The 26,670-nt window shown below is 37.2% G+C and overlaps 1 protein-coding gene across 3 annotated transcripts in view; it reads right to left on the reverse strand.

Moving 5' to 3' along the window:
* The window catches only part of LOC103706192 (autophagy-related protein 2-like), a 29,905-nt gene extending 4,444 nt beyond the window's left edge, over positions 1–25,461 (reverse strand). Inside the window, exons 1-11 of one of the 3 annotated variants that reach the window (XM_039116340.1) lie at positions 25,062–25,461; positions 17,786–18,834; positions 16,126–16,274; positions 13,120–13,364; positions 9,761–13,006; positions 9,556–9,668; positions 7,399–7,603; positions 6,011–6,124; positions 4,458–4,565; positions 4,219–4,351; positions 2,027–2,229 (exon numbers count right to left, since the gene is read on the reverse strand). In XM_039116340.1, the coding sequence (XP_038972268.1) occupies positions 2,027–2,229; positions 4,219–4,351; positions 4,458–4,565; positions 6,011–6,124; positions 7,399–7,603; positions 9,556–9,668; positions 9,761–13,006; positions 13,120–13,364; positions 16,126–16,274; positions 17,786–18,834; positions 25,062–25,247 (5,751 nt within the window). In that variant the 5' untranslated portion in view covers positions 25,248–25,461. Of the gene's footprint in view, positions 1–2,026; positions 2,230–4,218; positions 4,352–4,457; positions 4,566–6,010; positions 6,125–7,398; positions 7,604–9,555; positions 9,669–9,760; positions 13,007–13,119; positions 13,365–16,125; positions 16,275–17,785; positions 18,835–20,650 lie in introns of all 3 variants that reach the window. The other 2 variants (XM_008790232.4, XM_039116341.1) reach the window with 2 other exon arrangements.
* Between the last annotated feature and the right edge of the window lie 1,209 nt (positions 25,462–26,670).

Genomic DNA, 26,670 nt, shown 5'->3' on the forward strand with positions numbered 1-26,670 from the left:
TGCCTAGGCATGTTAAGTCCCACATTGAGGTGCACAAGGGAGGTCTTCAGTCCTTAAGCAGGTTCAAGGACCCTAGTCAATAACCTTGAGGCTAGACTTTTGGGGTGACATCCTAGGCCATTACAAATGCTATCAAAGCTGACCCAGCCCATGGCCTATGTCAACAATAGTATTATGCAACATGGGCCCTTTTAGGTCCGACTACAATGCGACATGTTTGTGATTGAACCTTTAATGATAAGGATGGTAGAACTTAAACTGTGGAAGAGTGTGATAACCTGCCAGATGTATTTAGTCCCACATTTGAATAGTGGGAGTGTTTGATCACCCATGCAAGTGTAGGTTTATTCCCACACCGGGTGTGTGTTGGGTAAGTATTGTGTACCTGGAATGCCTTTTGGCTAGCCTTTTAGGGTGAAATCCTAGGTCACTACAATACCACTTGTGTTGAATCTAGGTCCTTAATTTTGCAAAAGGTTGAGTCATACTTTTAAATCCCATATGATGCATCCAATGATTCCAATATGGTTTTAACAAGTAATGATTTTACGGTTTGTTTTTCAGCTAGGTTAAAAGAATTTCATAAATAATGTTATGAAGTTTATATTTGAGTTTTTCTTTAGTGTTGTTTAGTGAGCTATAATCATCAATACACACATCCAAGATGATTAACAATGCACAAATTGTTTGTGAAAGTGAAATATAATATATTGTTAATACCATGATTATATGAAGACTAAAACTAATCTTAATTTTTCTGCATGTATCTTTAAGCATCTTATGTAGGTTAGCAATTCTTTATGGGATGGTTTTAAATAAGGTCCGCGAAACTGGTATCAGGACCCATACCGATCGGCGGCTGGTTCGGTACCGTACCGACATACGGTATGCAACAGCATGCCAATTTGGCTGGTTCGGTACCGTACCGACATACGGTATGCAATAGCATGCCAATTTGGCTGGTTCGGTACCTTACCGATACACGGTATGCAATGGCGTGCCAGTTTCAAACTGGCACGCTAATTTTTTTCAATATTTTTAAAGTTTGAATTATTGGTAATTAATTTTTTTTATTTTTTCAATGATTTTAAGTACAATTTAATGTTTCTTGATGTTTTTTAATATTTTTTAATATTTCTATGATCCTGATACATCCTAAATGATGTCTCTTGATAGTTTTGAGTGATGCAAAATATAAAATGATTAGTGAGATATTGCATGCTAGAAGAAGCAACATGAAATATCCTAAAATCAATTAGTGTGATATAAAATATAAATGATACAATTAAATATATATATTTAAAGTACAGCATACATACCGATATTTAAAATCTCGTCGAGTGGCCCCAAGAGGGGAGGTTTGAAAAAATTAGGAAGGAAACCCTAAGAAGGCTTAAAAGAAGAGCGGGGGAAGGGAGAACCGGCTCCACTTGGAACAGCCCGGTTCGGATCAATTCCAAGCAGTTCAGGGCTGGTTTGGCAGACCATGATTTTAAATAACATTTAGAATTCCTTATCTAGTACCCTGGTGATGTAATGATTCTCCAATTTATCTTTTAAAAAAAATCTCTTTTTTTTGGAAAAATAGTTCTTTTTCCATTTTCATTACTTCCTTTGTGGACATTTCACAAATTATTCTTGTCAATACATTCATAATATCATGCCTATTCATTGAGAAACTACAAATATCAGCTAATAACTTGCTTTTCAATCCTCATTCCCCTCCTAAATTAAAAACTTTAGCATATAACAGGCTAATCTAAATCCCAACTGGTGATTGTGGATGACATCTCAAGCAACAAAATATTAAAATTTGGTTTCTTATCAGATCAAGCTTCACATTTGTGTAATTTATACCTAAAAACCAATTATTAAACCTATCTTTAAAATTCTGTGAATTAATTCTGCTTATTTGGAACCAAGCAATCAATACCTGAATGTGCATCAAAACAGAACAAATATTTGATATATCATGAAGAATGCATTTTACTATCAAATCATAGTTACATTGCTCAAGGAAGTCTACCTGGCGGATCCCTTGTTGTGCATCTTCAGGTTGATTAGATCTTATATTACTTTTTCTTCTGTTCGTTTCAGATAATGATCCAGATGATGGAATGCTTGTAAGGAAGTATTCTGTTTGAAGCAAGATCTCATGGGCTCCAGCTGCCAAATGCACCCCTAGCCCAACAGCTTCAATTGAAATGCTTCTAATAAAAGCTATTGCCCCTGCAAATAGTGTGTGTAAATCATTAAATTTTAGTTCATATAGCTAGTTCAAAATGCAACCATAAGAGGGGGGAAAAAGACAATGTAACCAAAAATAAATCAATTAAAATTATCCACCACAAAATGAAATAGTCATCATGACTAAATGGACAGGGCTTAATTTTCAAAGACTAGATGCAGCATGGAATGATAAGAAATCATTGTTGCTGGACAATGGAACTAGTTCTGGAGGCACAGAATACAAATGCAAAATACAGGAATCCTATGAGCAAGATTTGTGTGCTGGCACAACAAAGGAAGATGCATAAAAAATCTAATCAGCTTGAAAAAACAAAATACCTCAAAAAAAAATTAAAGAAGTGTAGTAATCATACTACGAGAGAAAGACACTGAAAAGAGAGAGAAGGGGAGGCATGCACAATGTTCAATGGAGCAATTGGACAGAGAACTTTTCTCACAACTAACATTATTGAAACTTGAAAGCAATTAAGTTCCATGGGAGTAAAGGCTAGACTTAGGAAATAAAGCAAGGGACCTGTTTCTCTATTCTTAGCATGAATTGTATAGTCATGCAACACATGCATGATATACAAGGTTATGTGGTACCTTCAAAAGGAGCACATCAGATGAAATCAAAACGCAATGCAATCAAAAAATTCTTGTTAAATAGTATATTAGAAGATATATTCGAACCATCAGATTAATCACCGGTATACTAAACACTGACTCAAGATTACAAATCAACTACTTGCTTGTCATTTTAACTTTTAAACAAACTAAATAACAGTCTAACATATAAGCTGAAATGTAACTAAATCATGCTTAATAGTCAAATCAAGGTCAGCCAAACCGATACTGGGACTCGCACCAGCCGGCAACTGGTTTGGTATGGTATGAGTCCATTCCATACCAATGCTGGAGCATTCCGAAACAGGGAGAGGGAGGGGGAGAGGGAGGAGGGGGATGAAGAGAGAGGGCGGTGGGGAGGAAGAGGGGCCAAAGGAAGGAGAGGGACGGAGGGAGAGAGGGAGTGGGAGGGGGAGAGGAAGAAGGAGAGGGAGGGAGAGAGAGAGGGGACTCACCTAACCCGACTTTGATGAGTTTGGACAAGCTTTGAGGGCTTCGCGATAAGGGAGAGAGACTGGATATAGAGGAGGAGGGCTTTAAGAGCTCGACATGCTTTGAGAGCTTCGCGACAAGGGAGAGGATGGATCTGGAGGAGGGCTTCGATGGGCTTCGCGACGAGGGAGAGGCCGGATCCGACCGCAAGGGCTTCGAGCGAACCTTGATAGAGAGAGAGAGAGAGAGAGAGAGAGAGAGAGAGAAAGAGCTTGAGGAGGAGGTGGGAGGAGGAGGGGAGGGGAGGGGAGGGGAAGGTTCGAAGTGTCATGAGGGAGATGAAGTTATCGTCTCGAATCATGCTCCTAAACTATGCATGTAACAGACCAATTCAATTTGGTAGGCCCCAAACTGGCCGGTTCGGCACAGTTCGCCAGACCTTAGGTCAAATGGTTACCACATAATTAATTTGAAACCACCTAGCTACTTTAGAAGTCGCTTAAGCATTTTGGTGGCCACAAAGATATTTCTTAGAATATGTAACAAATAGATTTTCTATAAAAATGAGTTTTTATGTGGTAAAATAGACTTATTTATGCCGACCAAGGTCTAGAACAAAGTCACTCCAGTGCAAATGCAACACATTAGAAGAATAAGGTGCAATTTGTAATGCTGGTGTAAATTCTTTTTAAATGTGTCTCCGCCATGGTGTTTCATATCTCTTGATCATTCTTCTAGCATTGTTCTAGAGATAAGTGCTAGATCAGCCTGTTATTTCACTTATATCATTGTCAATTATGTGGTCTCATGCAGTTGTTTTATTGGAGACTATAATGTTAAAATGGAAGAAACTACATATCAGGAAAAAACTATTTCCTGCAAGTGGTAAAGTATATTCGTTACCTAAAAATAACAGAATTTCTGTCTTACCTCTTTGTATTCCCTTAAGCAACTTGTGATCTTTCCTGTAACTTTTAACTGGAGATAAAACCAATTTAGACGTGCCAGAACTGACAGCAAACAATGACCTTATAGGAGCAAGCCCTTTTAATAATTTATGAACCTAAAAGAAAATTGTATACATTGCCGGTTAGCATGAAAAATTTGGTAGATCATATAGTATAATTGTTATTCTGTTGATGATGAACATGAAGAGAATAAGTAAAAACCTGGTTGTGAGAAATATCTTCCAACCATTCCCCAAGTACCATTTCACAGATGCTATTCCACCCATAAACACCAACAGCACAAACATGTTTGAGATGTAAGTCAATTCCCTGCAGTAAATAAACCACATAACCATCATGTTTGCAGTTAAATTACAGGAAGGCCAAAGGAAAATTATAGTCGATACTACAGCAGCAGAGATATAAAAATGAATATCAAATTATGACTAAAATTAATTGCTTGGTTGGGCACACTACAATGGAGGATATGAACAGAACTATTATATTTACTGTAGACCACTAACGCACCTGCAAATGCATGTCTCCCTTGGTTTTGGTTACCTTAACCCAGGTAATTTGCATTTAGTAGCAGTACAAATATTTGAACACTCAATTTGGATGTCAAATACAAAACTATAAAAATCCAGAGCATTGCTTTGGAGGCATGATCTTTCTTAACACCTTCGAGAACCATTGTGTTTCAATAAAATTAGGATCAATAAACAGGAGAACACACACACACACACACAGAGAGAGAGGGAGAGAGGGAGAGAGAGAGAGATGATGATGATGCCTAATATAATCAGGGCGAGATGGATGAAGTAGAGGGTGACTATTGCATTTTTTAATGATCTTGGCATGTTTAGACTCTATGTGCATTACATATGACAGCAGTAAGGCCTGCAACATTATATACGAAAGTATTGGGCATCAAAGAGAGAACATGCATAGCAAGAAGTGTCCAAAAAAAAGGATGTAGAGTGCATGCTTAGGGTGTGGGAAAATCTGACCTGCACCCAGCAACCTGCCCAAAACCACCTGGATTAGATAGGTTCTGTTGGGGTTTCTTAACACAGAGAAGGCTCGAGCGTGACCCAAAATCATCTTGATTATAAATAAGTGAGTTCGGGTTGAGCCCCCTGCACCCAATGGGTCACTGGGATGAACCAGTCAGGAACCAGCTGGCTCCAGATATAACGCAGTTGGTAGTTCTTTAAATTTTTTCAATGCTGTTCGGTTCACTAAAAAGAAAACTAGGGTATAGAGAGTGACAGATAAGGTGGGCCAAGGGTTTTGGGAAGAAGATGATCAGCTACTTTGATTCTACAGACGATTAGTAAAGTATACAAACAAATAGATGCATTTGATGAGCAGTTAATATATTATAAACATTACAGGAAACTTAGAGAATACAGTTACCTGTATCAGTGATCAGTTCCATGAAATGGAATGATGGTCAATAATGCAATGCATCAGTATTCAATCTAAAATTCTGGTCCTGTGGTTTAGTGGTTTATTAAATTATGTTTCTTGGAGGATTATATCAAGTTTTAATTTTGATCTCTGCTGCAGAATTAGGGGAAAGATTTGCTATCACCACAAAACAGGGTCACCAGCTTGTTATTTTATAGTGAAAAAAACTTTCGCTTCTCTAGCTACTGGTGGTTCTATTGTAATCAGATATTCTCCTTCCGAGCCGAGAGTTTGCACTTTGAAGGTCATTAGCTCTATTAGAAATCAACAACAATAGGGCAATAATAATAATTAAGAATTACCTTCCATGCAACTAAGTTGAGAAGTTCTGCATAGTTTCCTCTTCTTAGTGCTGCTGGATCAAAATGCCGAGGAATGTAGTCAACACGCACAACCAAGGGCCTTACAACACATTTCTGAAATAACGAAACATTAGAAGTCATAAAACATGACATTGGAAAATGCCATCTTAGCCAAACCTATCCTACAAGACCAACATGAAACATACTTTGCTCTTATAACAAAGCGGATATGTAACAACACTCATAACATAATGACCAACATAATATAGCATATTAACTTTTTAGATCCAAATGGTGTCATCCTAGCAAGTAATAACACAAAATGCAAGAACAGAATATGAAAGTTATATCAGTTGAAATAGTGGAACCAACTATGTTTAATGTCCTATGATTTATGATTAAACATTGATCTACCGATAAAACTTGAAGTGCCAGAGCAATAGATAATTAAAGAAAATATATAATTTAAATTTAAAAGGAAAATAGAGTAGCATATTGCTCCTAGAATCTTCTTTGGGTTGTCAAACTAGCATCCATATATGCACTCTGTAATTTTCTTTTCCTTTAGTGTAAAACAAGACCCTTATGCACTTCCATCCCTATTGGCCTGGATAAAAGGAAGGCCCACCAGTATTTCCTTGATTCTAAAAGTGAAGTATCTGGTGTGTGTGGGACCTGTGGGCCTAATAAGTAACAATCCCATATCATGCAATATTCATATCCTATTAACATAAGTTCATATGAATAGTCCATCTGGATCATCAACTACACGTTGAAATTGTCAATCCCAAACTCAAAATCCTGGATATGCATGAGACAAACTTCATCTCTCTCCCATGAGGAAAAGTATCAAAAAATGTGGGATAAGTGGTGCATACTGGTAATCTTCTAGCTCATAGGAATGGAGATAATGTAAAGGCATAATAAATTTAAAGGACTGGCTATAGCTTATTTCTAGTAAATATAAAAAATCAACAAATACTTCTTAACCGATTTTAGAAAATACATATAATCTACGCTTAACAATTATCTTATCCAAGGTACATCGTACCGGCCCAAACCGAGGGGTACAAAGCGTATCATACCGTACCAATTCGATACCGGTATACGGTATGGGTGGTGTATCGACACTCGGTATGCCAAAAAAATTGCATACCATACCATATTGACACTATACTAGTGTGACACCAGTACGGGATCCGGTACTGAGACGGCGAATCTTGATTCTACATATTTTAAGAAAGATTTTATTTTTAAGGACAATGCTTGAATATTTGCATAGAATAACAAAAATTAAATAAATCGAAGGTAGGGCTTTAGAATGTTTCAAAATGAAAACATAAAAAATGCCCTGGGACGAGAAAAGATAAGGGCTTAAAATATCTAGCCTGGAAGAAAGGAAGTAATGCCTCCTCCATAATAGTTTGGCTCCCAAAGCTCCTGCTTTTTCTTCCTGATGTGACAGACTCACTCAAATTATTAGGCGGACTGGGAGGCTCATCAACAAATGAATCCTTGCCAAAGAAGCTGATGAGGAAGTTGAGTTGGTCTTGATCAAGATGCAGCCGCATTGGCAAAAACTCAAGATGTAACCTGAGAACAACCAATATATTAGCCTTGAGAAACCTCTAGAAGCTGGTAATTTTTGCTACAAGAATAAAATCTACAAACTGTTTTTATTATAAACCCAAAACACAGATCATAAGAACAAAACTACATTCCCTGGGTTAGCCATTCCTTTACCAAACTTTCTCCATCAAACATTCTATGCTAAAATTAGTACCAGCAAAATTAATGTTTACACTTCAATCTGAGATGCTAAACAGTAGATAAGTAATTTTAAATCTCGCAGAACTTATGACACCATCATTTTCATTATAAAGTATCAGAAAGAGCAAGAATGCACAGAAAATGTGAAGTACAATGGTAAGCAAAGAACACAGACATACATTTTGAACTTAAGGAATAATTTAAAATTCAGATAATCTGGGTTGTTCATTATATTAATCATAACCACAAACACATAAGTACAAATGCTTGTCAGAAAAAGTAACTTAAATCATTCTGATCCTCTCTAATGCATTTTTCCTATGTTTTCTTTTATTAAAATATACACCCCATCAACTTTCCTTTTACAACAGAGCTAGGGAAAGATACACACAGAAGTTCATCATAACTTCATAATCATAATTGAATAGCTAAATAAAAGTGTACGAGATGTGAAAAAATATTTGGTGCACTTGCCGATTAATTGATGAATGCTAAAGGTGGTATAAATACTCTGAAAATAATAAGATCTTGTTGTTTGACTTATTTCAACTGTTTAAAAATACTATACAAGGTCTAACTTTAACTCAATTTAGTGTGTCAAAAACAAATGTTGTTGCTCTAAGCTCAAAGCTATATGAGGAAAAAAATAGTTATTGGATTTGGAACAATCCATCACAATGATCGAGCTCGTAAGAGATGGTGACAGAGACAAAAGAAAGATATGGAATCTTGTCATATTCATAATCATAATCATCTAGCCTTTTCCCAATTACTATAGCCAGCTTTATGGATACTCATTTGTCAAATATTCCTATCTATGGCCAAATCTCTCCATATACTTAATCACAATCTCCATTCATGTTAATTTAGATCTTCCACTTCTTCCCTTACACCTTCAAAAGTATCTCTCCTTATAGGAGCCTCCTCAGGTCCTCATTGTAAATGTACATACCATCTCAATCAACCTTTCATCACTTGGTTCTTAATTTGTACAACTCCTACAGCTCCTCTAATATTATTTATTTTTTAATCTATCCTTCCTAGATTTACCAAACATCTATGTAAACATTCTCATTTCTACTACACTCAATTTGTTTTAATGTATTTGATTTATTTCCCAGTACTCTGAGCCATAAAAGGTCTTATTATTGTTTTACAAAATTTCACTTAGGTCTCCAAGATGTAATCTATCAAGTAATATCTCAAATGCACCTCTCCACCTTATCCAACAAAGTCTAATTCTATTACATACATCCTCATCTATCTTCCTATTATATTGTACAATTGGGCCTAAATAATGAAGTTGGTCACTCTGTGATATTTCTAGTCCATCAATCTTAATTAATATTGCATCTTCATTTTCATTCTCATTAAATTTGCATTCTATATATTCTATCTTTGTTCTAGTAATTTATAAGCCCTTATCCTCTGAAGTTTTCCTCCATAATTCCATCGTAATATTTAAACTATTTTTCTTTGCATCAATCAATACAATATTGTCTGCAAATGACATACATCATGGCACATCCTCAATATTAATTGTGAGTTCATCCATAATTAATACAAAATGATATGGGCTAGGTACTGATACAGAAAGCCTATCATACTGAGGTACCTAGATAAGAATGCAGGTACTATATACCACAACTACTTCCTTATATCATTCCCTTGACTGGATTGAAGAAGTAAAAAAAGGACAGAAATGAAACCCAGGATATGTCTCACATGAAATGTCAATTTAATGGACAGTAGGGCTGAAGGTATCTGGCAATTACCTGTAGTCCTCTAGAGGTGTTGATGGGTCTGGTCTTACTGCTTCTAAGTCTAACTTAAATGCTTTGGCACAGGATTCTCTTGGATGATCTTTTGAATGGTAATAACCCAGAACCTTTCAAAAGTGAAAAAAATAATATATGTTAGGCATTTGGCTTTGATATAGCCATGAGAAATATGCAGAAAAAGTCAATTAAGCTGTGTTACCATCTTCCAAGGGGCATCTCTGCTCATGTCATAAAGATGAAAGTCCTGAGCAGAAACAGAAAGCTTTGATACACAAATTTCTCCATCAGGATACATGTCATATTGAAGATTCAACCCTGACAAAGTAAATTCTAGGCAGGCACTACCATCTCTTCCTTTCAAACTATTGTAAGGATTTTTGCTTGGCTTAATCCAGTCAAGTCCAGAATACATTCTCCATCTCACATCAATATTTTTAAGAAGTATCCTTCCTTTTGGAATATGGTACTCAGCAGGACCAAAATTGCTGGAAGTAAAATCCCCTTCTTTGTGTTGTTTTCCTTCAGGCTGACTGAATATTTTTGAAATATGGTTCTCTACTATCACTAGAGAACTGTCCTGGTACCAACCACCCTTTCCACATTCCATGTCCCGACGAGCGGTATTATCGAATCTAGATTTGTGATCTTCCTTAGGTGAATGATGGCCTGCAGTTAATGTTGACGGCTGAAGTAAGTCAGATGCATAATAGCTTTCAATAAGTTGAGCTGAGCCTTGTTTGTGCATAGATGGTTGCTGAGTGTTTCCTGTTTCTGAACCATACGATGAACCATCCTTAGGAATAATCAGAGAAGAAGCATTGCTAGCCGTAGAGTTGTTTATGTTCAACTTAAACCTATCTCCAAGCACATATTCATCAAGGGAAACATTAGATTGTATGTCGCAATGACCAGATGGAGATCTGTATTCCCCATTAATATAAAAAGCATTCTCAAGTATCTCATCCAGCAGTCCAACAGATACACAGCCTTCACCACTAGCTGGCGAACTCTTCTCAAAACCCAAACCAACAGCAGTGCTTTCAGAGTTATCTGCCACATCATTTGAACTGCAATCTTCTTGAGCTTGCTGAATAGTATTCCACCTTGATTGTAAATGCATAAGAGCATCCTCCACATCAGGTGCATAAAGCTGTTGAAGTTGAGCAACCAAATGTAAAAGACCATAAGCTGTGTCATGGCAGGTATCAAGGCTGATATGCGATTCTGAACATTCAATTTCCCAATGAAGACCTTTACTTCTAAGAACAGCCTCAACAAGAGCAATCTGGGAAACTTTTACATAGCCGATCTCTTGCAGACAACCTACATGATAACCATCACTGCCCTTTCTTGTGCCAGTCGATTCACAGATAAGAAGTCCTGCATCTTGTAGTTGGATATTGTAATTAACAGTAGACGAGTTTGCCTTGGTGTAATTAGAAAGGCTTAATGATGCTGCAGCTAAAAGGCATGCCACATATTCTCTCTCTATCTCTTCATTAGATTCAGTACTACAACTATGCTCTCTTTTGGAAACTCCATTAGCGATTATAGGATCTTTGATGTGGGGCTCAAAACTCAAAGCAATATCCACCAAATCAAGAAAGAATAATGTTTCAGAAGCAGCACCATTAACTGAAGCTTTACCATTGCCTGACTGTTCATTCTCTTGAGAAGGCAAACTAAAATATAAGCATATTGCACTGATCCAATCCAAGCGACCACCAGGAGCAACTATTGTCCCACCACGAACGATTATGGACATGTAGCTTTGACATGACTGTGGATTCCAGATGTGTGTAACAGTAGTACCCGCAGAGATAAAAGATAATGCATTAGTACCATCACCATCACCCCTTCTGATGGCAGAGTTTTTACAGGTGATTAGAAGAAGATCTTCAGTTACTTCAGAAGCATTTTCATTCCTATTTAAGATGGAACCCCACAATTCACCCTCGCCATGGTTAAGCCATGAAAATTTTGCTTTGCTAATTCCACCAATATTTGATGCAGAAAGCAACTCAAACTTCGTAACTTTCAATTTAAGGCAATTCCATGATCCCTGTAGTTCCTTCTGTATCAAGTGACTGACTTCTATTACTTCATCTAGGGTAATGCAAATGTCCAGGAGATCACATTCCACACGAACAGATGTTTGAGATGCAACACAGACATTTGGGGACGATTGTTCATTTCTGATCCCCTCATAATTAGTGTCCGTACCATGGGCTCCACTAGACAATTCATCCAACAGATAATTAAGCAGCTGATTTAGCAATTTATAATCATGACTATGAAGATTAATACAAACATGAGAAAATTTAACATGAAATAAAAATGCAGAACTCAGAATCAGCTCTTGACGAATACTTGAACTTGTCCCGTCAAGGTCTTCTGTAGCTGTCACCACCGAGGAATACTCAGCCCTTTCTCTGACCACTTTATTCCTACTTTGATCATGTAATTTGGACAAACTCCAAGTTCTGCTTGCCATCCAAGGACCAGTCACAGGACCCTTCTGCCAAAGCATCGTAATTCCAGAATGATAGCCATTTGATCTGTTGGTGACAGAGAGAATCTTCACGGCAGAAAAGGGTTGCTTGTCTGATGCATGGGACCCATCCACCAAAGAATTTTCACTTGAAGATTTAACAAAGTAAATGTCTAAATTTCCCATATGTAGATGGACAGAAGTGGCAGGTGTACAGTAAGCATCTTTTGGAGCACTTTCTTTTGGAAGTTGAAGAAAATCCACAAAATCTCCCACACTGGAAGAATGTTCAAGAACAATAAACTTATCCAAAGAGGCTGAATGTCTGTAATCTCCATAATATTCAGAAGGAAAGCACACTATGACCCTTGCCTGAGAAAGGACTATATTCCCTTGCAGACTTGCTGTTTGAGACATAGTTGTTAAGTAAGAAATATTGCCACTTTCAGCATCACCAAGAGAGGAAGAATTATGCCTTTCAGACTGAACATTAGTCACAAAATCCTTGTTCATGCTGCTTTTCTTAAATGAATATTCAACTTGTTTGAAGAGATTAAGCAGCGTATTTACTAACGGAAAGTGAACCCACAAAACAAATGGTGGCAGATGAACAGAGAAAGATGTTGATGCCATTTTCTTGCCATCTAAACCTGTGGAACTGACAGAATACTGACAGCGGCATATATCAAGAGATTCCAACAATGTAACCTTGATCAGTCCATTCCTACAATTAGTGACAGAAGATTCTGAATCATGGTCTTGGGTGGAAAAAGGATATGGTGGAAGAGCAGCTTGAACTTGTGCCTGCAAATGCTGATTTAATAGCATTTGGTAATAGGAATCATTCTTGTAATCAGGGAACTTAGATCCCTCAGCACGGTTCCTACTATCATAATACTCATCAACCTTAATTTGCTTGAGTGATGCTCCAAACTTCATGATTTGAGGATAAGTCTGTTGCTTCGTCAAAAGTCAGGATTCGGTTAAATACATGTCTTGTGAAAAAGGTAATTTTATAGAATTGGGAAATAATGCTTGTAGAAAAAATCAGAAGGCACAATTTTTACCTGCAAATCAAGAGTCAGATGTTGACACCTTGCTTCAAGATGGTGTATTTTCATAGAATTAACGGTACTCAAGGTTGACTCCTCTATATTCATTGTTGAGTGACAGCTCATGTAAGAATTAAAACTTTGGCCATTTAATAATGAATCGCTGGAATCATATGACTGTGTCTGATCTTCATCAATGAAGGAAAGGACAACAGAAATCTCAGCAATAGTAGCTCGTAAACTAGTCTCAACATTTTGTTCTGCACAAGGAAGAATGGTAATGATATTAATCAGCCTCCTGAAAATGTCAAGCTAGTAAAGCCCAAAGAGAACACAGTGAGTATTCAGTGACAAGCATGAAGAAATTTGTATTTTTATTCATTACAGATGTAAGAATATAGTGTGGATTCTCAAAGAGATGATGTTTTATCCATATGAGAACACTGAAAAGGCGGAATTGGAATTCAAGAGTTGCAATGAATTTGATATGGGAGTTTCGGATGGCATGAAGTTTCTTTATACTAGAAGAATCTTTAAGTAAATGACATACTGGTAAGAAACATGATGGTGGAACATTGATGTCCTAAAGGTGATGACCGAAGACTTACAGTAAGTAATGACAAAGAAGATATTACAGTTTTGACATAGAAAGAGAGCCAAAAAGGATTGAAAAAAAATAACCAAGATTAAAAATGCATCTAAGCATGGCCTGCATACTAATTTCGGAACCAAAAAAAGGCAAGCAGCAAATTTATAGACAGACTAGGATAAGGAAAGAAAAACGAGAGCTAAGAAGTTCGATGCATATAACCTGAGGACAATAAGATTTTGTTGACTGATTAGATTCATGAAAACATAATATCTAGAATAGGATGAGGACACTATTGGAGGGATTTCTAAATAAAGATCAATTAGGGAGTTGGCATGGACTATTAATGTTTTCAATTAACTGAAACAGATTTAGTACTATGAAAAAAAAGGAATCAAGAATTTTGATCGCATGAATACTTAAAGAGCGCTAGAGGAGAAAACAGGCTGGTCCAGGTTAACTAGATTATTCAAAATGTCAATATTAGGAGAAAAAAATAACTATTCACTAGGATCAATTACCAATTAAGGAAAAACTATTTACGAGGAGCAAGGTGACTATAATATGTGCTACATGAATCTAAAGAAGGCGGTTATGGAATTAAGACCAGTGAAACGAGAATAATATTGGGGATAGTCCAAACTTCAACTAGAACTCTAGAAAGTAAACAGTGGAAGATAGTTTCATGCTTAATCCACTAATGAACATTATCAACTTGGAAAGAACCTTCACATAGCTTTCATCAACTTAGGGAATGCATCACGATGAAGCACCATAAAGCATATTATGAGTTTCACTGAGGTAATTCAACAAACATTAAAGACCTGTTCAGATGTCCCTTTTCTTATCCCTCAGAAATCTTCCCAACATGTAAAGGAGATAATATAATAAGTAGGGATTATTGAACCTGCCGGTAACTCTGTCAACACCTCAGTCCCTAAAATTTTGAATAATTCAATCAGAATAAGAGTTGAGTTTTTTATATCCCTAAAATATCATAATAGTTGAACTCAATCCCTCCTCTGATCCCTGAAAATTTTCCCTCTTCCTGCTCTCTTTTTTGTGGCTTTCCACAAAAGTAGGTGATAGTCCTGGATAAGGAAAACGGGTGTCCACACAGGATCTAAGAAAAAAATATATAACCAAGGTATGTCATATCGTACCAAACTAGGCGGTACGGAGCATACCATACCGTACTGTACTGATTTAGTACCAATAGGCAGTATGAGGGGTGTACGACACTCAGTATGCCGAAATAGCCCCTGTACCGGACGTACTGATACAATAATAGGATGGCACCTGTACAGGCCCGGTACTGAGACGGGATATACAAGGCTATATCAAAATCTATTAAGGAGATTGATAATTTAGTTATGATAAACATAAGTAGTTGTGGGGAGACTATGAAGCTCTCCGAATGGTATCCACCTAAGGTAGTCGTGAAGCCTATATCTCATTACACTAGTTGTATTTGAGTTTTTGGCTAATATCCTATTCCAGACAGTATCAGGTATATGTTTTTTGCAATGATATCATATTAATTTATCAAGTGCGAATGGGATGGATAGTGGGCTGATACTATGATTGAAGGCTCAATAGAATGAAAGTCCAAAACAAGTAAAACTAAAATCATAATATGGAATAAAATTTTACTGGAAACAAATATGAAAATAAAGTCCTGGTAAAATTGGTCACAAAAGGAGAACATTGTTTGATCATTTCATTTGTCTTCTGACTTTTAGAGAAAAACAAATTGACAAAGAAAAGTGTTTTTAAGCTTGTTTTACACATAAGAACTTTATAAAGGCCATATTAGAACCCATAATTTATGTTGTTTTGGCTGGAAAATTATTGGAGGAATTTTGATATGAGTCAGCACCCAAAGTGCTCAGTAAATTCTTCTGTTTATCTCTCTCCTTTTTTCATCCCCTTTCTTCCATAGTATTCTTAACTTGGGTGCACTTTGTCCCTTTTAGGAATCATCAGCTGACTGCAGAAAAACTTTACTATAAACCTTGAAGATCTAATATTGAAGTAGATATGACGGCATAGAGGAAAGAATAGGGGTGTGGGGCAGCCTAGAATATGCAGCAGAAATCTCTCACTCTAATTTTCTTGTGTGATGGCTTGGGTTGGCGTTAATTGGACGTGGTAATAAAGGGTTTAAGGCCTACGGTTGAGGTCTGAAACCTAAGGAAAATTGTGATGGTAGACTAAATGAATATAGACTAAATGTTGGGTTCTAAAACTGGCCTGGAAAAGCTGAAAGAACAGAAACATATAGAAAAAATGATGAGCAATTATTCTGAAATGGTAAACAACAAGATTAATTTAATTCAGCATGCACATACAATAATTAGACTTGATATGTCATATAAAAGGTTGAAGAAGCACCAATGAAAGATATTAACAAGGTTCATGCAGCATGTTACCTGTAGGAACATGTCCTGATCCAGAAGCAAGATTAGATGCAACACTTATTGCACTGAAAACAGAACAGGTCCAGTTCCATATACCACTAGTTCCTGAATTTGCCCGGTAAGTCCTCATTCCATCAAAACATTCAAAGAACTCATCAATGCTGAAAGAAATATAACTGAATCAATAACCAGAATTAAAACATAAGTTAACGAATAATGCCAAAATCTTTTATAAATTTGACCATATTAGGTGCACCAGGGAAACTAGGGACTGGTGCAATACTAAAAGGTTATAACATAGAAAGCTTATGATTGCACAGATGAACCAAATGCTGACCCCCTAATGTATGTTTCTTCTTATGGAGAGATGAACAGACTTAAATACATGGCCCCAAAAAAGTGTCATTTTAAATGTTTAAAAGAAAATAGGCTTATCATCCAAATCTTAAACCTATCTTACAAAAGAAAAAGGAGATCAATCACTCCATGTTGAATAGGATATGTTAAAGCCAAGAACTGTTAGCACAGCTGGTTGGAACCCTTCTATCCTCAGGACAGCTCCAGGGTTCAATGCTGTTGGGTGGCAAATAACCACTGTATTCCCCAAAAATTATATATATATAAAAAAAAAGAACAACGACAGGATGTGTGAAGGATGGTTTAAATGGGGGTGTGCTATTATCAAATTTTCATCAGATACCCACATGCTAATGTAAATTTCACACTGGTCAACATTGCCAAAAATAGAATGATCACAATGATAACAAGAGTGAACTTGAGATTAAATCTCATGTTGGATATCTGGTAATCTTTTAAGGAAGAAACATACAAATGACCATTCGAGTACAGCAGAGAAAACCGAATATAATCAAAAGGGGATCAATTCATGTAAAACCATATAAAGTAGGTATTTTACTATTTTGTAACATTTCTTTGCAGTTAAAAATAAGGGCCGAAATCTATGTTAAGGATCTAAAAGCAACGGAAGAAACTTATTATACATGAATCATGACTAAATTTTTAAAGTTTGATTGAAAATGGCTGGGACCTTTAGTAGGATAAAAATGCAAACTAGAATCAAAATTGATGTTTCCAGGTTGATTTATAAAGATTCTTGAACTATGTCTTATCCACATATCAAAATTGATTTATAGAAAAACTATTTGATATGTAGGTCCCACATGATGCCTCCCATATTTGGATCCTGCTAACATATTCTTTATTGATGCAATAAGCAATAGCCATAAAAGACTTATATCCCAATGTTCAGATGGGAACAATCATCCAAAATTCACTAAAAGAACACCTCATGTTAAAAAATTAAAAAAAAAAAAAGAATCCACTTAGAAAATTTTGATTTCTTCATCATGATTATCGATAAACTGAATAAAACAGTGCATTAGAATATCAAGATAAAAAGTGTATGTGAAGATTTTGATGAATAGACAGATAGAAACAAAAGACAGTTTTCCAGATAGCCCGGAATTGGCTAAAATAAGATCAACAAAAATCAGAAGAAACATCCCTTTTATGTTAATTGCAGGATCCTGGGATAGAAGAATTTTAGACCATCTCATAACTCAAATGGTGAATGCAAGAAACCAATTTTACTCCATGTATGGTTACATTTGCCAAACAATACCATGTTGTTATCAGAAATAAAGAAACGAACCTTGCACCATAATCTGGCTCTAAATCAGTTTGGTCTTCTAGATCAATGGATTCTGGCACCCAGTTGTGAATTAAATGTGTTCTTGTAAGCAAAGCATCTGAAGCACCATCTTGATTGATTGTACGAAATATGTCATTTGAATAGTTTCCACTGCCTGGTGTGACTTTGTCTGAATCTGGCATAGCAGAACCTGAGGTAGATGAACAGCTATAAAATCTACATTTACGGTCAGGTGAATCTGCAGCCTTGTAAATATTTCTCTGTTGAGCTGTGCTCACATTCTTGAGGGATTCCCATATGGCTATGAGCCAATTGATACTGCTGGGTTGCACCTTCAGTTCCACAGAATCAACTGAGACATCTGCATTAACTTTACGAATATCCAAAGATCCATTTTCCCATGGTATGCTTAAGTTCAATGTCCCTGAGAATCCACCACTTGGCCCAGTCAAGATTGTAACAGTACTTTTTTTTGCATATGTTTCGCTAAAGCCCGTTTCTGAACCACTATGGAGCTGCGGGAAATTATCAACATCCTCTAAATGAAGAAACTCGATGAGTGCTTCTTGAAATTTTACAAAATTAGTCAACTTAGCCATAGCATCTTCACAAACACATGTTCCAAACTCTATTTCTTTAATTCGGAGAACCAAGGATTTATGGAATGCTGATCTCCTTTCTTCCACATCTGAATGGGGATCATATGCAACAAAAATTTCATTTATTCTTACATGAAAGCTTGTAAGAAACCATTTCACAATCTTAGCAATTGTCTTCACTCCTTCATGAACATCTCGAGAAATAGAACCAGAGTTTTCCTTGACTTCTCCCAGCTCAATCTTCTCTGAATCAATGCACGTATGTTGTTCTTTATCACAATTAGGCATCAAAGAATCAGAATCCATGGCAGAAGTATAGCTCTGGACAAACGGTGCAAGGACAAGCTCAAGCACTTCCACTTCTATCTGACAGTTTTTTCGCTTCCATGGAATTTTAATTGATAGGGATTTAATAGATCCTTCTTTCACAAGAACTGCTGCCCCAGCCAACTGCAACGAGAAAACTATGAGACTTCCATATAATTTGAGAGAGCAAAAGCTTAAGCAAAGACATGTAAGGTAGGAGTAGGACCCATTTACAACATCTAAAACGCATGCACATTGTGCAAGAAGAGGACTTCCACATTAGTTATAAATCAAATCTATCTAGGATAGCCACAACAAGGTTTTCATTGTCCAAGCTAGCACATATAACTACTCCAAGAAAGAAATCCTGATTCGAATGATGAAAATTTCAGAGTTCCGATAGTGAATGTTTGGGTAGGTTGTTTCTCACAAATAAAACAAACAAGTAAAAGTAGCGAACAATATATTTGATGTAGTTAGATTTAGATGGAGAACATTTGGATTATGCCATCCTTGAATGTTTTTTTTGAGAGTTTTAATTGGTTAAAGAATCGTCAATTTTAAATGCTTTTCAGTTCGGACTTAGGAGAATATTTGGGTTACTAATCTACTTTTAAAGTGGTTCTCAAGCTATTTCAGGCAAAGAAATTAGGAAGGATTTAAGAGCCTTAATTGGTTTAGGAATTCTCAAAAGGAAGTAATAATCTTGATTAGGATAGTCACTATAGTCTAATTGAGTCCTACTTTAACTATATTTGTGTCAAACCCACTTAGCGAATAGGTTGGTAAGGAAAATCATGGATTGATTATGAATTTAGTCTACTAGCATCGGTTATGTAATTTGAAGACAAGTTTGACATAGGTTTCTTTTTCCTTCAAGTGAATTCCACATTGCCCTCCCTTGTTCATATCTACTTCTTAGTCTTGTCTACTTTCCACTCAAATCTAATACAGGGAAAACGTCACGATATCCAATCATCATGATCATGTCCCAACAAATCAAGGTCTGACGAACTGGCCCGTACCAGCCGGTTCAGGCCGTATCGGACCGGTCCGGCCTATAACCGGTACGTCGAAGCCATAAAAACTAGTACAGGCCGAATCCAGCCGGAGCCGAAAAAGACGAAGAGAAGGAAAGAGAGAGTCGGGAAGAGATAGAGGGAGGAGAGGCCTCCGCCGCCCGCGGAGGGCCGCGGGGGACCGGCAGATGCCGAGGGGGGGGGGCCGACGGAGCCCGCGGGGGCGGGCTGGAGGCCGACGGAGCCCGCGGGGGCGGGCCGGAGGCCGATGCCGCGGCCGTGTTCCCTATTTCTTTCAAAACAGGGGACGCGGCCGCAGAAAAAATTTATAAATTTTTAACTGAAGTCGGCAAATCAGAAACAGGGGATGCAACTGCAGCCTCGGCCTCCGCTGCAGCCCCGAGGGCTCCCCCGCCCCCCGCGGGCTCCGCCGCCCCCCTCGGCCTCTGCCGCCCCTCGCGGCCCTCCGCAGGCAGCCTCTCCTCTCCTCTCCTCTCCTCCCTCCCTCGCTCGCTCTCTCGTTTTCTTCTTCTTCTCCAGCTCCGGCAAAAAAAAGTGTTCCGGATCAGTACCGGTTTAAACAGGTCCGAACCAGAACCATACCAATCTGGTAGGCGATCGATACGCCTACCGGTACCGGTACGGCGAACCTTGCAACAAATAGTACCAAAAAAAATAGGAGGTTTGTGTCCAATGCTATCGAGAACAATGTATTGAAAAGTGAATAGCGAACATATAGTAGCTAAGCATTCAATACCAATAAAGATAGCAAAAAGCAGGCACCATATACCCGAAGCAGGCTGGTGAAACATTTCAATATAGTTTCTTATTAAGCATCAAATTCAATGATCTACATTCAATTTCACGCAAAAATAATGAAAAGAAAAATATTGAGGACAAGCTATAGACCAAGTTCACCATCTCGATTCTAGATCCCATACCGGTAGCATGCTGATATAGTGTCAATACACCCAAGATAGGGGTTAATTTGGCATATCGAGACTCAGGATGCCCTCATGTACCCCGATTCTCAGTTTGGCAACGATATGGTCCAGTATGTCCAGTACAGGGTGGTAGCACCAATACAATGTCATAAACATAATCAATGTAACATCATAATATTATGTCAACATCAATATAATGCAAGAATCCACAATCTAATGATAAATATCATCATAACCAGACATAATAGCATATATCATAATAAAAAATATCTACAATCACATAATATCAATCATAAAATAAAGACGCCCACAATCATACAACATTTAACCATAGAAGAAACATGTCCACAATTATATAATATAATTCACCAAACAAAATATCATCATCAATTGATAATAGACTCCTCCAACATCTAGGCAAAAAAGTCAAAAGATAACTTGATAATTAATTGTCTCAATAATTAAACATCACGTATCACTTCTAGGAGACTTGAGCATCAAGACATCCATCTAAACATATCCTCCTCTTTCTCCTCTTCCTCAATGGACCTCATGACTAAACTAAATCTCATACTTATTTTTTGATTTTTGGTTTCTTTAATAGTGAAGATGAAACAGTTCCAGCATTTTTAGGTTGAGCTATCTTTGTGTTCATGGTTGTGTACCAGCTATAGATCATCAACAAGAGAGTGCCAGAGGAATAAGAAGAGTGGAAGGTGCAGAGGGTTGCCTTCTTCCTCACTTCTCCTTCTCCTTTTCTCCCCCATGCTCCATTCAGCTAGGGCATGAAATAACTAGATTAGCTCATACTTTAAACAACCTATTGGAGCAATTGATTACTAGACTAGTCCAATTGGAAACCGATCTAGTCTTCTATGAAATAATTTGCCCACTATGAACCCATAGGTAGCTGCTGTATAGCTAGTTTTCACTTGATATTTTGGATGCTCATACCCCAAATGCCATATAGCGAGCACTATAATAACTAGCATAGCAAGTCCGAGCCACTAAATGACCGCTTTTTTTAGCAGCCATAGTGGCCAATTTTTGAAACAATTCATGAAAATTTGGAAGAACAAGATTTGATTGCCTAAGGAAATAGATGGACTATGCCTTTTTAGAGGACCTCAATGTGGGCAATCTTCGGTAATTATTTGAGCTGGTGAAATTAAGTTCCATTGAAGCCCGTTTGACAAATCATGGACTAATAGGAAAGATCCAACCACCTTATACTCTGACAAGACAAATGCTAAGGAGACAAAAGCAAAGATCCAAGTTTATTAGGAATCATTGACCAAAGAAAAAGAGATCCATGGAGCAGGTCTTCTTGTTGTGTTCATGGATGACCGTACAATAAATTATTCATATTAGACAAGAAGGGTTTCATCATCTTTGCATCTTCACTGTGGCAAAGCACATTTAGATCACCAGTCAAGATCGAAGGGCAGTAAGATTTAATATTTCCATCATTTAAGGGTCAAATACTAATCTCTGTCATGAGACCTTGGAGACAAAGTGATACATAGAGGTAGCATTAGTTGGCACAGTCTCGAGACACTACACAGCAGAAATGATAAGTATAATTGATATCTAAATGGAGACATGTTTTCTATTTGTCAATATTTTTGAACTTAATTTAGGGCAGAAAATCAAGAAGTTTAAAGATTCTCTCTCCAAAATGCATCAAAGAAAAAGTCTTAATTCTTCAATCATGAGAGAATCCTGGTTAGGAAATAATTCTGATAGGAAATAATTACGAATCCTATTTGTAGTGTACTAGAAAAGCTCTAGTCAAGCAACAGGTTGGGATTAGGAATCCTTGGATTGATTAGAATTGTACTTTATTGTCATATAAGTGTACTTTTATATGTGTTGAGAGGAGATCTGAATTTTGTAGTTTGAACTTGAGACTTCAAATAGAAAAGAAATTATTGTGGTACCATATCCCACTCTTCTTTATTTCACTTATTTCTTTTCCCCAAAATCAAAAATAAACAAAAGATATATTTTCATGAGATATAATCATGATTGATTCTCATAAAGCATGCATCTGTACTGAGTTGTCGCAACTCATGTTGAATCTCGGATTATGCTTCTACTAAAATTGAACATTATATTAGATGTGTGGCTCATGTTATCTGACAAGAACACAAACTAGAATTTTAAGAAACAGCCGATACTCCTGATCAAATTCCTATATACATTTAATTATAAACAATCATTATGTGTTCAAGGCATTTACAATATGGAATGTTAAAAAGATTCACTTACAAAGATAAGATGATCCAATCAGTGCTCTATCAAAGTGAGAAGAACACCTCTATTTTGGAAATTATAGTCTTCACAATTAAATTGAAATTGAAATTAAATAAGCAAAATTTTGCCTTAAAGATAATAATAACAATTTCGATTCTACTTCAGAATGGTGGCACAAGCAATAATTGCACATAATCATCTACATTTGATTTCTTCATTTGTTGCTTACCAGAACAATCCAACAAATAATCAAAGAATTCCTTACACTAGAGATAGGGCATGCATGGGAAATATCAAATGCATGATCATAATCAACTTGATTTTTCACCATGAAGTTGTAATGTTGTTATTGGACGAATTGTGGCATTATACTCATGCTTCTATCAAATAGAAATAACCATTTGTTCAAGAATATATCACAAAGTACTTGATCTCTGTAGTTAAAATAGAAGAGATAATAAGCCCTAAGTCTGTTGCAATTATCATATCAAGGTTATGTAGCCGCACTGAGTTTGTTCCTCATTCATGTTCATGTTTTCCACTACTTTCATTAAAGAAAAGTTTTCAGAGTTCTTCTTCCATCAAGTATCATCTCATGAAATTTCCACCACAAGCTATCATGGTTCTATCAAGATTATTTCTGTACATGTGACATGACCAAATACAAATTCTTGAAATCTACAACTACAGTCTCAAGATTCATGCTTTAACCCAAGGTTTGAACACTCCATTCAGTTTCGGTTTGGTTTCGGCTAGGTCTGTGGCATCTCAATTTTAACAGTTTTAGTAGTTCAGGAGTTTCCCCTCCGAGTTCTGGAGCTCTGGTATAAAAATCAAAAAAAATAAAAAATAGAAAAATAAAAAAAATAATATTGATTATTAAACAACATTTTAAAGTATTTTGTTGTATAGGTTCTTTATTTCTATTGTTTTAACAACTTTAGATTGAAATTAATATTATATGCTAGTCTTTTGTATTATGAATATATCTATATTCTTTACTTCCCTGGAACTTCAATTGTTCATAAATTCATTATGTTTAGCAATTTTGAAGCTTTTTAGTCCCTTGTGCATTCAAATATTTTTCTCCGCCTTTTAGCAGAAATCATAAATATAACAACTTTTGGCATTTCACTCATATTTATGAGTGTGGCTATTTAATCAAATCCATTTAGTTATAGAGTGCTATCTATTGCATATCAAAAATATGTTATTTCTATAGTGGTCATCATAACATGGAACAAAGGGGATAAATAAGTTCATGCAAGAAATGATGAATATAACTGAAGTTTGGTAAGTTATCATCAACTTCAACTTCTATAATGGAGTGAGATGATTAACGATAGGGCTGATTGTTCAAAAATCACGAAAACTGAAAGAACATTACCAAATTCTGATACTATTTTTTGTCTCTATTTCATGTTCTTCTGTTCTTCCTCTTATCCCTCTCTCTCTTTCTTAAAATTTATTGAGGTTTTCTAGTGGTACTACTCTGCTAAACCAATCCAAAAGGGACCTTCTTCAATACATTGCAGTGTTATTCCCCATTCAATTTTCAGAAGTACACTATTTATAGTCATAACATAAAAAGTTACACAATTTTAGCCCATAAACAAGAGAAAAAGCAACCCAAAGCTTTTAGGCAAGAACAAACAATTTCAGAGGAATCTTACAATTTTACACTGATATCCTTCCTTCATCCTTTCTTAACTTTCTCCATGCCCATTCACTCATTCTCCAATGACCATCATTTCTATCCGAAAATTGTAAAACCAACCAAATCCTTGCCCTCACACATGACGGAGTAATTGAACCCTTGAGAAAACAAAGAAAACTCTTGAGGAGCCTGATCTTTGCATATATGTTTGCTTTTTTGCTTTTCCCCCTAAAAGTTTCAAATATCTACATCCTTTTTCAAGGTATTGAACTATGGAAATTTAACCTAATTCCCTCAAATATCAATCGAACAATCCAAAATCCTTGAGAAAATCATCTTTTCTCTCATAAAAATCTTATCTTTCCAATTATGATTTGCAAAACCAACCAAAATCTCCACCTCACAGAAACTAAAGAACAATCAACGGACGAACAGCAATAAAAGAGCCAAAGAAGCCCTAACACGAAAGGTTACAGGATTTCCAAGTAGCCTAACCTTCTGGTTGAGCAAATCAACATTGAGGGCGAGGTCAGAGAGGTGGATCGTCCCGGAGCCGAGCTGGACGTCGAGCTGGTCGAGGTCAATGTCCCCCAGGATGAACTCCCCCAATTTCTTCTTCAATAGAAACTTGCAGACGCGCTTGATCGCCGTCGACCGCAAGAAATCCCACCGGGAGAACATCCTCTCTCCCTCTCTCGATCTCGAGCGCCGAAGCCTAGGGTTACAGCTCGCGGAATTCGTCGACGTTGGGAGTGGAAGGAAGCACGACTTCCCCCATCCAACGCGAAGAGGAAAGAAAAGGCGTGTGTCGAGGACGAAGGTGGCGCGAGAATCTTTATCTCCCTTCTTCCGATCGAGCCCGGCTCCTCTACGGTGTGGGCCTTGAACGCATAAATCACCCGCCGTTCGTTTGGACGGATGGGCGATATGATTGGAGACCTTGTTCGCCGCCGGCTCTTATTCAGTAGCTTGAATTAGTGGTGTTGATTAGCGGTGTAATTCTCGAGTTTGAAGTAAGTTGACGTTTTTTTTTTTTTGAACACGTGAGCTTCTCGTTTGTCTGCTCTTCCCGACAAAACATGAACAGAGAATAATTTGATGTCATCTACGATTGAGACCGTTGCAGAGTTGGTCTTAGAATTAGCCACGATTAGCTCATGATCGACCCAAACGATTCACCGAGATAGGAAGGTCATCTCATTCTGGGTTTCAGTCCAAACACTAAACCAACACTCTAGTCTGAGTTGCCCAAATTTAGCTCGTGAAACTTATTGTCCTAAATGAAAGTGCTCACTCGGATATTTTAGTTGGTCGGCTCCAATCTACAATTGTCTTCACTAGATCCACATAGATATCAGCCTTCGAAGTCATTTCACCAAAGAAGGTGATACTTCTTAGGTAGAGCTCACTTTTCTTTAAGTTTTCATAAATGTTTGTCTCTCTTAGGATCTATCTTCAACATGCTTCCCATGACTCTTGGAGTACAACAAAATATCACCAATGAAGACCACCATACATTGATCCAAATAAGGGAAGTGGAATGAGTTGGGTGTTTAAGCAAGGGAGGAGGAGGCAGGAGAGGGGAGGAGTCATTTTTATTATTTTTTTTGCTAAGGCAGGTGTTTCATACTATACGGGTACGAATGCACCTAGAAGAATCTGCATACAAAAGATCCCGAAAAGCACCAGGCAAATCGTCCTCACCAACCCAAAATGTGTCTTCTGAGTGGCTCACAACATACGTCGCCACCCAGTCCGCCGCCCCGTTGGCCTGATGATATACATGCATAGCTCGAAAGAGCACCCCCTCCCTCATCATCAATCATATGTCACGGAGCAAAGGATGAACTCTTCCATCGTTATGAGGGCCCTTTCGAACCCAGCTAATTATTGTGGTCGAGTCTCCCTCCAAGAGGATGGAACTCGTCCGAAGTACACATCGCCCATCCTACAATCCCATCTAAACCGCTTGCAGCTCAGCCTCTGGGATTGAGATGTCGAAGATCTAACAACCCTCTGCTGCCACCATGCTGGAGTCATTGAGAGGGGCATCAAAGGCGACGACTAGCTCCTTTAAAGGAGTGGTGGCAAAGGGCAAGGTAAA

This window comes from Phoenix dactylifera, unplaced genomic scaffold, assembly GCF_009389715.1.
Source record: "Phoenix dactylifera cultivar Barhee BC4 unplaced genomic scaffold, palm_55x_up_171113_PBpolish2nd_filt_p 000085F, whole genome shotgun sequence".
Taxonomy (NCBI): Eukaryota; Viridiplantae; Streptophyta; class Magnoliopsida; order Arecales; family Arecaceae; genus Phoenix; species Phoenix dactylifera.